The sequence below is a fragment of the Tribolium madens genome, unplaced genomic scaffold (assembly GCF_015345945.1).
Source record: "Tribolium madens isolate multiple individuals breed KSU strain unplaced genomic scaffold, Tmad_KSU_1.1 Scaffold_19;HRSCAF=116;Tcas5.2_LG9, whole genome shotgun sequence".
In the NCBI taxonomy this organism is placed as follows: domain Eukaryota; kingdom Metazoa; phylum Arthropoda; class Insecta; order Coleoptera; family Tenebrionidae; genus Tribolium; species Tribolium madens.
In genome coordinates, this window is record NW_025400983.1 from 8,553,977 (window position 1) to 8,568,146 (window position 14,170).

Here is a 14,170-nt window from a genome sequence, read left to right on the forward strand (position 1 = left end):
CTCTGTTCAATGTTATTTGTGGCTTTTAGTGTCAAAATTTTTCTCCTTTTACTAAATAATTGTAAAAAAACATATACAACATCATCAGTATCCTTAAATAGATATAAAAAATGTCAAATGTCAAAAAATAAATGTCAAAATTTTTTGACAGATAGAATTTTTTAAACATTTTTTTCATGTTGCTGGGACCTCACCTTACTTGAAAATTTTCTCTGGGGCGCGAGTTCTGGCGCACCCTGTATATAGAATTACTATATAGTAATTTTTACGTCCGTTAAAAAAGTGTAATTTTTGTTTATTAAAGATACGTTTGTTTCATCGCACTGGAAGCGTGAAAAAGTGCCAAGGCATTTAATTTTTTACACATTTCAACGCAAAAAGTGTCCTAGCGTATCATTTTTTAAGGAAAAATATTTACACAAAACATAAAAACTGTTTCTTTACCTGTGCCTTGTTAAATAAATAACTACGTATTTGAATAAAACATGTTTTTTCATAAATCGATGGAATGGAATTGATGGAAATAATTCATTTTCCTCCAAAGGTGCGCAAAAACTGAAAAATGCATTTACATAGAAGTTGAAATATAATTCATGTTAACAAGCCCAATTTAGCGAAATTGTAAAGTTTGTTAAACTCGATTAAGAAGGGCCGGTTGTAATTATTAGGATAATCCGCTTAAACCAATCGCGCCCAACATTACGCTAAATTTTAAGCCTTACAAATACGTGGGTTAAATTTAGCATTTAGACCGATTTATTTCCATCAGTTTGGCTTTGATATTTGAGATGATATCTTATGGCATTACAATTTAAAAGGTCCGTGAAGGTTTTTACGAATTACTTATTAGAAATCATAATTAGCGCATAGATGGAAAAACGAAAGGAATGTGCTTAAATAAATTAAGAAACATGTAATTTTTTTTCACTGTAATGCTGATTTCGATTTTCCCGACACTAGAGAGAAAAGTACGCTACAATTTTTATAGATACAAAACTGTTGTTGTATCAGAATTTGAATTTGCATATTTGAATTATTTTTGTGGAAACAAAGCCGAGATTATGTAGAAATTTAATCGTTACAAACGCATAGGCCGCTGCATTTACCAATTTTCATTACATCATGTTTATTATTTATTAATAATAATTGATTCCGAACACAAATAATTGCGATTGTTATTGAAACGTGAAAAGCGCTCACATCAGCATTCTTGTAAAATTTCCTGCACCGAATTGGAATAGTTTGTGTAGTATTCCAACGATGTTCCGATTGATCGGAATCACACTCCTTTTGGGGCGACTCTGCCTCGCCCAACACCTCCTCGACGAGTCCGTCTTTACCGTGAACGGCAAGAAGGCCTTACACATTGTCAGCGATAAATTTCTCAGCTTTTCGATCGATCCTGCTGTTCTCCTAACCGGTCTGAATTTGAGGTAGGTCCTAGGGAGTCCGAAACCCGCATAAACGCAAGGTATTGCAGCGATACGACCCTTCAAATGGCGAAGCGACTCAGTCCTGCCTACATTAGGATCGCAGGACCTTCCACCCATTACGTAAAATACCAAGAGGAGAACTCGAACGAGGTTGAAAATGGCAATGTGGCAGTTACGCCGACGATGTGGTTCGGGATAAATGAGTGGCTGGCATCGGCCAATCTCACCCCAGTTTTCGGAATTAATGATCGGGAGACCACGAGGGATGGATGGAATCCGCAGGATGCGATGCCGTTGTTGGATATTTCGGATAAGTTTAATGTGAGCTGCTATTGGCAGCTGGGGTATGGTAAATAGGGTCGAAATTGAGCGAGAACTTCGTTACGACTTTGACGTCTTGTAGACTGCACGAATAAAAGCGAAGGACAGTATGAAACCGACCTGAAGCGACTACAACACGTCTTGGACGCTTTTCCGGACAATAGGGAACGGTGGAAAATCATAGGAAGCGATTTAAGACGATGCGTTACTGACACTAAACGAATTCTGGACAATATGGATAATGTTCTAGCTGCGGCTATCCTGGAACCGTAAGTGTGACGAAACTCCGAATTTTGGATTCGACAATAGATTTTAGGACAACCAAAAGTGACACAATTTACTTGCAACAATTAAACGAATGGCATATTTTACCCAAAGTTCCACTTTGGACAGTGTCTCCTAAGTCCGCACATCCAGTTTCTTTTGATTCGGCTATTTCTTGGGCTAAACAACTGGGAGAAGCGGCCAAAATTGGCTATCAGGTTATTTTGCGACAGCCACGCCTACATGAAATTTATTCAGAAACCCCTCCATATTGGGTTTCCGCGATGCATAAAAATTTAATGGGAAGGAACGTTTTGGATGTCAAACCTACAATTGGTCATTCCGGATTATCGGTTTACGCCCATTGTACTAAACACCAAAACGATTTTATCCGCAGTGGTGCTATGACAGTCCTTGTTGTGAACAACTGTACCACAAACCATACACTTTTACTTAAATTTGGTACAGTTCTACTGAAAAATACTGAAGTCCAATCTTATATTTTGACGAGCGAGGATTCCACGTAAATACATAATTTGTTTTTGGACAAGTTTCCACAGTTTATAAATTTTTTTTTAGGAATGTTTTATTAAATGGTGAAAGATTAAGTATGGACAAATATACAGGCGATAAACTTAATGTTTTACCGAAATTGAGACGTGCAAGGATCATGAATTACTTATCGTTGTTTGTGCCGCCAAAATCCGTTGCTTTCTTTGTTTTACCCGGTGCCCAAATTCCGATTTGTGCCAATGAAGAAAACGATTTGAAACAATTAATTGAAGAAATAAGTGAAGATCAGAATATACCGTTTTCGGAAGAAGTTTCAGTTGATATCAATTCAAGACTTTCCGAACGCAAAACTCCATCTTTGCACGAATTGCATGAAGTTATGATGAAAGAATTGGAGTCTGATGAACGGTTTTACAAACAATTAAAAATGAAGAAGAAGAACGTGCATGAAGGTGAAGCTAGGAAATTTTTCATCGATCAAACCAAACACAAACATTTTGACGATTACAAAAGACCGAAGCATAAGGATGAAGAAACGAAGAAAATTTTTGAACTTGAGTTGACTAGTGCCGAAATCCGGAAAGTTTTAGCTGATCGAGCGAAAGCTAAAGCCGCAAAGAAGCATATAATTTTCACTAGTGAAGAATTGGAGGAAATTATGGATAAAGCGACTGAAAAAATTTTAAATAGTAAAAATGCAGCGATTCGGATTCGGAAGAAGTCAAAGAGAGAAGCACCACGTGATAAAAAGGACATAAATATGAGACTGCTGAAATTGAAGACTTTGGGTGATAATCGAAGAAAATTGTTGCGAGAAACATTTAATAAACGGAAAGCTAAATCGGAACAGAAACGTGAGAAAAGGGACATTAATATGGATTTGCTCAAGTTGAAGACGGAAATGTTGCATCCGAACACGAACAAGAGTAAAAAATTGAAGAAAAAGGTGTTTGAAAATAGAGAAGAGAAACAAGCGACGATTCGCGAGCCTGGACAAACCTCGGATGAGTTCGTCCAGTTTGAGGAAGAAAAGGAAGAAAGTCCTTTGCCTGATGGGGACGTTTTTGCCGACTTAGCCGACCCTGATGAAGTTTTCTTAACAACGGAAAAACCATCAAAATTTGGACTGAAAACTTTCTTCAATAAACCCAAACCGAAGATTGAGGTACAACCCATTAAATTTGAACCATCTGATTTGGTAGTTGAGGATGATTTTGAGGTAAATTCGGACTTTGATGACAATAATGAAAACGAATATTACGACTGCATTCATGAGTTTTTCGGAAAGAGAATTCCAGAGGAAAAACAAATGAAAAATTCGTCCGAATTGTGGGAAGTCGGTTTGATTGAAGAAAAAACGGATAACCACTTGCCTGCTTTGCACAATCGAGGGTTTGCTGTTAATGAAGTGAGTGTTTTGGTATGTGGGACAAAATGATTTTTTGTGGTTTTAGGCCGAACTCGATTCGCAAAAGTCTGAAGTTAAACACGACGATTTTGTCGAAAACGATTACGAGGATTTGGATAGTGACGAAAGTAGTCCGTTGAGGAAAAAACGAAGCATAAACGAATTAAGCGCTGACACGAAATTTTATTATATTTTAGGTCAAGGTTACGATCCTACGAAACTAAAGATTGACGATAATTTGAAGGAGCAACAGTTTAAAATTTTGAAGGATCATCTGGCGAATAGGAAGAAGCTCGATTTTATTACCAGAAATAATGAACTGGTGCATCAGCACAAAGTAAGATCTCTACAAAATAGAAACTTTCTGGTCGATAAGTACAAATCATTGGCTGAGGGTTTTAAAGTTTGGAAACCTTCGGATATTTTGACTCTGAAAAATCCTACCGGAAAAAAGTCGAAGAGGAGCCTCGATCACGATGCGGATTCGGTCGAGAACGAAATTGGAAGTTTCATGAATGAGATTATTAAAAACACGGAGATGATTCAGCCGAAACTCGATCGGGAAAACGGCGACTATCAGTTGGTTTTTCCAAACAAGGATAAGATCGAAGTCGTTGAGAAAAACGGAGATGCTGAACTGAAATTGGTGCTTCATGGTGGCGAGTCGACTTGTCCAACGACCGAGAAAGTGGAGGAGAGCACTCGTACAAACATTCAGAAAATTACGAAAAAAGTGCCTGACAACGTGTGGGATAAACTTTTCCGAAAATTATCCAAGTTTTTCCAAGGTTTGAGCTCTAAATTACGGAAATATATTATGGATGATTTATTGAAATAGTAACATATTTGTTGCTGCTTTTACTTGTATATTTTTCGAATAAAATTGTTTTCTACGTATAGATTTGACACTGATACGTCTGAAAAATTCACTGTTGAATGTCTTCCCGGCGTCGAGAAAAATTCAGTTGTTGCATTGAAAAATGGCTGAGCTGTATTGATTTTTAATAAAAACTATAACTGGAATGAACTTTGGGCGGTTTTAAAAAATTCAGATCTTTTAGAGAGAAGTTAGGCGTTTTTGTTGGGGCTGAGGGATAAGAATAATTTGTAAACTGTAATATTTTATTAAGTCCTTTCTTTTCACAATAACGTTGCAGGTGGTTTTACAACTAACAACAATCAAGTCGATCGACTAAGACTTATTAATAATATTATTATATAACAACGTGAACAGCCCTTACTAACTATAGGTACTCAGGCAACTACAAACGTGTTGTTTCATGGCTCATGAAACAATTACTGTTAATAAGTGTATAAATACAAAAGTTTTTGACTACATACAGCTTTACGAATCGGCCTACAACAAAATTACGGAAGAATCATCATTGTAAAAAATCATTAACTATAACAAAAACCCGGGTAATTTGTTGTAGGTAATTGGTTGAAAGCTCATGTCGAACTAAATAATCTTCGAATCAACAACAATATCTACAATACATGATAATATATACTTGCGAATATCATTTTTTGGTAATAACAATACAACATTGATCATTTCTTTAACGATTTTTCAGTTTTTGCATAAATTTATCACTAGCTTTTATTTAAATACGTCACTTAAGCAGAAGCCTCGCCGAGACGGGGACGTACGGGTCGCCTGTCTAGCGTTCCGTTCGTCCGCGTTTCCGCCATCCTTAGATAAGAAATTACAGATTCCTTTTTAATTATTTAAATATACGTGTCGTTGTCTCTAGAATTTAGATATTAACAAACGCAATCGTCACAAAACTTGTCTTGAGTACACGGAATTCGGCGTTGTCGGCAGTGGTGCCAACATCAAGACTTTCACGGTTGTAACAATACAAAAGACAAAAAACATACACTTATAATATTATCACACACCAGACTAAGTCGTACTACATTGCTTATGTTGTGAGGAGAACCGTAATAACCAACAACAGACAAAGTAGGAACAATGATTCGGCCGGTGGAGTGCCGACCAAATACGAAAAAACCTTGACAACCGGGTCAACAATTTGAGAATTTTCTAAAATGTACAAATCCTACTGAGAGTACGTGTTTGCATTGTCTTGCATTTGCGTGTGTATATTCAATATATTTTGTTTAGTTTTATTAAATGTAGAGATTTTCACGTTGATTTCACCCAAATTCCACATTGAACATTGCGTTTTGCCAAAAAGACACATTTGAGCAACGACACCTATAGTATTAAATACATCGATAGTCTAGACTCTACCCCCAACTAGAGTTAAGATAGACATAGAATTACGCTACTTCCTACTAGAGAATGATATATAGAATTTAATTGACACATAGACAACAGGATCGTGAAGGCGCCGACCAGACTGACACATAAGAAAATAAACAAAAAACTGTACAATCAAACAAAACAATCGGTCGTTTCCGATTTGACTCATCAATGATAAGTGAAATCCGAATCGACTCAAATTTTCTTTGAGTTCTAGTGAAAGGGTGAAGCAGTGCGTCTACACAACAATACGTGTAATAAATCACAAACCAAACGATAGAGAGATCTGTTTTTCGCTCCAGTCGAGCCCATCCTAGTTGGAAACGAAGCGCGTTATTATTGTACAAAAAAACAGCTGAAGTCGTCGGGAATTCATTATTATCCTGGTGTTACGAACTTGGTCATTTTGAGTCGAAGAGAATGATACAGGAAGAGAGTTCCACAAAGAGACAGAGACAACAACAATGAACAACGAACAATTATCAAATGACATGCTACACCGAAACAAAAGCGGTTGCCATACACGGACTGAGATGTTCAAAAAATTTCCCATTAATTTTTGTTTCTTCGGCAGATTGTCGTCTAGATGTGCTAATTTCACATAATATATCGCAAGAGACAGAGATTGAGTAGAGTACAGCAAGCGCAAGAAACAAATATCGCAAACGAGTCCGTCGACAGGATTTTTGAGGTTTTTTCTTTGGTAAAAAAGTTTATTTTTCTCCTGCGTTTTATATTAGCCGGCACTCTCGACGGACTCGGGAACATCAAAGGCGAAATATAAGGAATTTGGATGACCAATCACGGTGTGTGCTAGAGGACGAAAAGAGTGAAGAGTATCATCGGAAAAACGGTGAGTGATTGTTTAAAAAGCCTCGAACATTCCTCATTACGTCTTAAAAATACTACATGCGTCCTTAGAAAACAAAAGAACATGTTTCGTTATGCACATTTTTTGACGTTACAAAAAAATAGGTTTAAAACTATCGTCTATCTACAAAAAGTTTGGTAACAATTGATTACACTACTACAAAAGTATTATGACAACAGTGCATCGGTATCTAATGTCATCATAATATTTTTGTTATTTGTTAATTGTTTATCGCAGTCTCTTTTGTTGTGTGTATGTTTTATTCGGGGCTTATTCCTGCACGGCTTTTGTCATTCTTTCAATTAAATAAAGTCGCTGAAAGGCGGCCATCGGTGGAGAAACCAGCGCGAGGTCCTGGACCGGTAAGGCAAATCGATTTCTTTTTTTTTTTTTTAAATTTTTTTCACTCTTGTTTTCCCTAGCAAAATTTTTGGACGCGCCCTGATTTCTCCACCGATGATAGGGCGTTATTTTTTGATCACAGGTAACACGCCTACTTAACTTATATACGGCACCTAACTAATTGAGTTACTCTTAAAATTATTTTATTGAATTTTTTCTGTGACGTTCCAGAAGACGGCCCGCAGAAATCGCCTCGTAGATGTTCCCGGAATTCATTGCATAACACATTTACTCTCTATTTGTGACTTGAGTTCGTTTACTTGTGTTTCTATCGTGTTCTTCAACTCTGAAAAATCGAAAAGACATTGGTTTTTGATCAGACTATGCAACTGCCAATACGCGCGTGTACATCTGGTTGCATAAGAATGATATTCTGTTGGAGGTCACATATTATATCCATCGATTTTCTTTCGGGTTGTATACTTGGTTGCATAACGTTCAATGGATGATTAACTAGCACTTGTCTTGCATGCGAGGATCTAAATAAACAAATTGGTAGGGGACTATGTCGAGGTGACATTAAATAAATAACGAAAAACAAAGAAAAAAACAAAATATATTAAACTAAAAATTACAACAAACTACTAAGAGCCAGGGTACAGTTCAATGCAGTGAGAAGTACAAAACAAGAATAGATACACCAAAGAAGAAGGTTTTGTCAATTTTGGCAACACGTAATTGAATATTGTCAGGTCGTAGGCCGCGAAAGGCACAAGGTTTGATTATTCTTTTATTGTTGGTTTGTACTTAGGCAAAAAGGTGAGGTGGTTTTGAGTGTGAATTGACTTAGTGCTAGTGCCCAAAAAATACATCTACAATTTGATTTTTCTACCTACAACATCTACGATAAATTTCAACAACATTTAGAATTTTTCGTCGAATAAAAGGGCCAAAAACTTTTTTTTTTCTTGTAAAATGATTCGTTGTCCGGGATTTTTTTTATATAATGTTGCATCTTTTGCTTAACCGTCTAAAACCCTGTATACACTCACTTGTGAACTCATCCTCGTCCGCTTCTTCTGCTTCTCTCGCAAGTTCTTCAGGTGTTTTCTTTTTACGCATGAGAGGATTTGGTTCTTCCTGTACCGGTTCTACAACTTCTTCTTTCTTTTTGATATTGTACTGTAACAAAAGTGGTGAAGGTGAAAAATCTGGGACCACGTGATCAATGCTAGTAATTAAAGATTCGGTTACAGAGTTGAGTTATATAAAAGAAAATCGAATTACAACCGAGAAAGATAACATTCTGACGCAAATATTGGTTATTGTTAAACGAAACGTGATAAATAACGTTATTAAGTACGCTTTGTGTTTATTTAGATGGTGGTTACGCTCAAAAAGAAAATTACGTTCGTTACTCTCGGATCAAAGTTTCGGTTTCGGAGGCGTAAACTCGGTTTGGAACTTTTCGAAGGCTCAGACTTCGACATACCGCCAAGAATTTGCAATGTAAATTGGTCACGTGGTGAAACAATCGTCGGTGCCGAACTTCTCGCTTTTTATTTGCGTTAATCGAGTTTTCTAGCGAAGAGCTGCTCTCCAGGTGTAGATTTCCCTCAAAGGGAGTCAACCTGACTCCGTTAGGGAGTCGCTATAAAGTAACGGACTCCCTACTAGAGTCAATTTGACCCCGATTAAGATGGCCGTCTTCTTAAAAGCCTCATCCTTTCAGCGCTCCATTTTGCCGAGTCATCCCCCTGCAAAAAAATAATTAGATTGGTGCTCACCTTGTTTGTGATTTTTTTATATTTGGTGATGGTGGTAGCTGTGTGTAGTGTGTGAGGCTCCAGGTCGGGGGCTACTTTTCCGGCAAACAAACTTAAGTAGCTTCAGGCTGAACGTCTAATAAATTACGTTTCCTGAAATGTGCAAGTCGCCCAAAGCGACGCAATAAATCCTCATAACATTTCTGGGAGCGCTTATGAAAATATGTTTTAAAGTTATATATCTTTTTTGATAACGCCCGCTCCGGTAAAATATCTTTGCCTTCGTCTTAATATATCGGCGCGGGAGACCCAAACGATTTTCGCTTTCGGTATTTAAACGAGGAAAATCGACACGAAATCATATTGCTTTTTATTTAGCGAGACCGTATATTGTTTAAATACGTTTTTCATAATAATAGTGTTCATTTTCACGAGTTAAATACAATGTTTTTTTCGTTCCCTTATAGGTTAAAATGAATGAATATTATTTCTATTACAGTCGGAATTTTGAAAACAATTGAATTTGGATCCATTGGAGAAAACCAAAGAAAATGCTCTCGGATCGTCACAAATCCAGTTTAGAAAACTACCAAAAACAAGAGAAATGGTAAGATGTTATTCCTCGACAAATTTTTTTGTTGGGCTGATATTTACTTCGATAAACAAACCGAGAGTGTCCCGGTTGTTTCATTACCAAGACTTTGATAAATTAAGGTGATTGTACTGATAAAGCGTACTCGAAATTGAGAAACAGATTAAATTCCTGGGAGCGTCGCGACGCAAGTCCTGAAATCATCCAGACGTTCGCTGATTTTTCGAGTCGTTGTTGATTATCATAATTAATCTCGAGTGGGAATGAGCGGATGAATAGAAAATTTAGTTTCGCAAATTCAAATCGATTCGGGAAAGGGGAGCGTAATGGCGGCGGCCAAACTGCGTCTCGGGCCGGTTTCGGAACAATACAACAAAGCAAACGATTTGCAGTGAAATGAGGAAATAAGAGGTCGAATCAAAAACGAATTCGACCAATATGAAATGTTGCAATGACGGGAATGTCGCGACGATAGAGGCAAATGTATAAACGTTAATTGAAATTTGGAGAAAAGGAAAAACGACACCAAGTCAAAACCAATTTACTTTGGTAAGACAATGGCGGCGTCGAGCGTTTTCATAAATACTAATTAAAACGGGGACAAAGGAAGTGACAACTGGAAATTAGAAATTAAAAGAAAACGTTGTAGGTAATAATAACCAGGTTGTGAGAGAGATATTATTGGATGGGTCATTAGCAAAAAGGAGTAAAAAAATGCATAAAAAATACATGTAAAAAAATAACGCAATTTGTTGTTTTTGCATTTTGTCAAGACATTCTCTAGTGTATGAATATTTCAACGCCATTTGTTATCGCAATGAGCTGAATATTTAACTGATCTTTTTAATTTTCTTTCATATATGCAATCTGTGATTCATTAAAATAAAGTTACCAGTAGTATAACAAACTCTAATGTTATACATTGGTTGTTGACGAAGCGGCTGGGTTCAAAGACAACATCGAACCGCTTCAGGGGCACATTCTGTGGTGGTGGACTCCCTCACAAGAGGAGCCTTGGTCCACTCACGCTGATCCGGAAACATGTCCATAATCTGATTTATGTTGAGAGGAGAATGAAGAGTCCGTATTCACTAATGGTGTTCACGAAGGTCATCGAACGAGGAAGACGTTGATGTGGATTATTGGAATATTTTAGAATATTAATGTAACGGGACTCGTAGATTTAAGGTGGTTTATAAGATAGTTTGTCGAGGCGAGAAACTTGTGGAGCCGGGCATAAGTCACACAGGGGGTCAACTTCCTGGTACTCAAACGGGTTGAGCTTCGAAAGGTTGGTTTTGCAAATATTAGATATCATAAGTCCTTAATAATTCATAATTTGGTAAAGTCAGATGTATGTTGTTGAATCGGTGCCTCCCGTTCGAGAGATGCCCTTTGTCAAATGTTTGTAAGTACGTACCTCCTCTGTTACTTTTATTGTTATGTAGTATTAGACAATAAATCTATTTTTCCACTTGTTTGTCTTAACCCCTTAACACATGACACGGAAGTTGACCCCTTTTGTGACAATATTCAATAGTAAAGTAGTAGTGCCATAGAGTGTAGTAGGTACCATGTACACTCACTCCTTTGATATTTACTATGTCGAATAACACAAGTGAACCTTTTCACAGCTAGATAGTGTTGACATTTTCCGATTTGTTTACTTTGGCAAGTAAACGATTTATTCGTCCGCAATTTCCATCTCTTTGAGCGTACCTCTTGTGCTCCAATGTCAACCAACAGCAATGACCATTATAAATAGCCGTCAAATATTTAAAATCTTTCGAACGACCATTTAAAAACGTCGTCGACCATCCGGCTAGTGTACACCGGAGAAATCCGGGCCACACGCATTAATTGCCGTCGAGATAATACGATTCCGGGCAATTTGAATAAAATTACCATGGGAGAAATTGCAAATCAAGCCTTCGTGATGAACGCAATCCACACGCCCGCATAATATCGCGCGCCCTTCTGTTAATTTTTTTCAACACGTGAGAACGGCTTCAAGAAAAGTCTCAAACGTTCAAATTCACTTTCGTCGCCTCGGCCGTTTTCCGTTCCGTACGTGAAATTACTTAAAGGCCGATAGACCCAATGAAAAACTTGTTTCCGACGGACGGATGCATCCAGATTTTTCGTGAGGAGGAAACGCGTGATGAAATTGCGTGTACGGACCTGACCTTATCGGCCATCTTTAATTGCATAAGGGTTGGATAGAATAAGGGTGTTATGCGACTGTCTGCCGACAATTTTTTTTCTGTACTTTGTTTGTTTTGCGAAATTGAAACAAAGAGGCTTTGTCAAAACATTATTTGGTCATTCCAACATCGATTATGCAGTCTGTTATGGAAATGAATGCGAAAACTGAAACCGATACCTATACCTATAGTGGTGTTATCAAATTATTAAATGACTACACAGAAGGAATAAAAAAATTATTTAGTTTTCATAAAAAAAAATAATCAATAAATGTCAAAAATAATGCGTTTGATAAGTTTCAAATACAATATTACTTGAAAGAAAAATTATTGATAAAATTTTGCTTGATTATATTTTTTCTGGTTTTGCTCTGACCCTTTTAAGCAAAGTGAAATTTTAGACAGATTTCCAACAATTCCAACTGTATATTTTTTAAATAACTACGGTTATGAACAAAGTTGCAGGTCAAAAACTGTTTTATTTGTTTGAATTGGCGAGTTTTACTGCCAGATAAAACGCATAAGAGCGTGTATTGCTTTGCAGAACAATACACTAGAATCAAAATTTTATTTTCTGCATACGACGTAAATAAAAAGGGTAATAAACTGAAAATGGAACTAATAATCAAAATGAAAGAGAAGAAAATAGAGATTAAAGTGATCTGACGATCGCAATAAAGCGACCAAACATTCTTATTATTTCATTGGAAAAGCTATATCTCGGGCAAATATATAAATAAAACGCAAAACACTCGAAAGCAACGATAAGCGCTTTTCTTGAGAAACACTTCTGATATGGAACGTATGTTTTTTGCCGTTTTTAAACCGTAAGATGAATTATACAAGCTTCACACTCTGCAGAGCGAGAGGCTTTTTCCTCATTTCGTTTTTCGAACAATTTGCGTAATCGTTCCGCATTTGCATTTCGTAATTCAAGGGGGATCTTGATTTATGGTCGTGGTTTTACGGGGGTGTAAAAAAATGTTCAAGTATTTCATATTTGTTTGTATTTCGTGTTCCAAAGTCGGTCAGACTTCGGCCATTTTGTGTATTAGAAATGCACATATTTCGTGCATTTTTCCGTCCATCGTGCTCATAAATCCGTACATTAGCCTACACCCTAGCGAATCGTAACACAACGGAGCACTGGATTTTGCTAATTATCCAAAGAGGGAGCTGAGCGTGTTTAGGTGTAATTTATACGCTGTCACCCCTTGAAATACAGCCCTTCTGACGGTAGCCGCGATTTTCTTAATAAAGTCGAGAATGGCGTTAAAACACACATATGCTTCTATCATAAAACATAATAACAGAAAGAGAGCCGTTTTATTATTATGCAACGTTTTATGACGAATAAATTTGTTGCTAATATTTCGAGTCGATGATTAATGCGCTTAGATAGTGCTCTGTCAATAAAGCGTAAAAAGTATGACGTTTCTGAGAGAGGGACTCTTCTCACGTAAGAGGATTACACGTTTTTCAGCCGTTTTTCAGAAAACACACTCTTTTCACTCTACGTCTTTCAGAACGGAGATAATCCCTCGTGTAAATTCGCCTCTATAAATGAAAATACCGACACGATGATGACGTTTTTTTCAAAAAATTTCCAACCTCATCGTACGACCATTAATTATGAAGGTGGACTGTATCGCCATTTAATTACCTCGAGCATTGTGACTCAATACATAAGAATATTGATGTTGTATTTAAATGGATTGGATTTTAGGGCGCTAACAAAGTCGACAAACCCAAATAATTGTGCCAATGTTACAACGCTTCAATAGTAAAATTACAACCAATAATAATTAAAAACTAGAAAATAAAGTAAAAATTAAATTAAAACTTTGCGCAAAACACAAATTTGCATTATGCAAAATGGTAGATGCGCCGGGATAATTTTCAAACTCAAACACTTTCTACTACCCAACTTTAAATTTCTTCTTTATGAGTTAACTATCCTCAACTAAAATTAAATAATTTCGTGAAAATAGAGACATTTTAATTTACATCATTTACATTAAAAAGTTACAAGATTAATAAAAGCACATTAATTTAGGAGATATGCAGGTTAGTTTTATACAATTCGGTCAACCGAAATAACGTATAAGTATTATAACGTTTCTATCATTAAAATAAAACAATTTTTTTCCTCTCAACAGGGAATAAAGTGACGCTTTATTCCTTGGT

The 14,170-nt window shown here is 36.7% G+C and overlaps 2 protein-coding genes across 10 annotated transcripts in view; one reads left to right on the forward strand and one right to left on the reverse strand.

Annotated features, from left to right (window-relative positions):
• Positions 1 to 402: 402 nt before the first annotated feature.
• LOC123012424 lies at positions 403 to 4,836 on the forward strand. Its single transcript, XM_044410329.1, has 6 exons — positions 403 to 1,433; positions 1,481 to 1,782; positions 1,837 to 2,023; positions 2,071 to 2,541; positions 2,598 to 3,939; positions 3,986 to 4,836. The coding sequence occupies exons 1-6, from the start codon at positions 1,261 to 1,263 to the stop codon at positions 4,775 to 4,777; spliced, it is 3,267 nt and encodes a 1,088-aa protein (XP_044266264.1). The 5' UTR covers positions 403 to 1,260; the 3' UTR covers positions 4,778 to 4,836.
• A 207-nt stretch (positions 4,837 to 5,043) lies between these two features.
• The window catches only part of LOC123010808 (complexin), a 104,983-nt gene continuing 95,856 nt past the window's right edge, over positions 5,044 to 14,170 (reverse strand). For all 9 annotated transcript variants that reach the window (XM_044408001.1, XM_044407984.1, XM_044407960.1 and 6 more), the window contains 2 exons: positions 8,474 to 8,603; positions 5,044 to 7,767 (listed from right to left, as the gene is read on the reverse strand). In XM_044408001.1, coding sequence (XP_044263936.1) covers positions 7,694 to 7,767; positions 8,474 to 8,603 — 204 coding nt within the window. In that variant the 3' untranslated portion in view covers positions 5,044 to 7,693. The remainder of the gene's footprint in view (positions 7,768 to 8,473; positions 8,604 to 14,170) is intronic.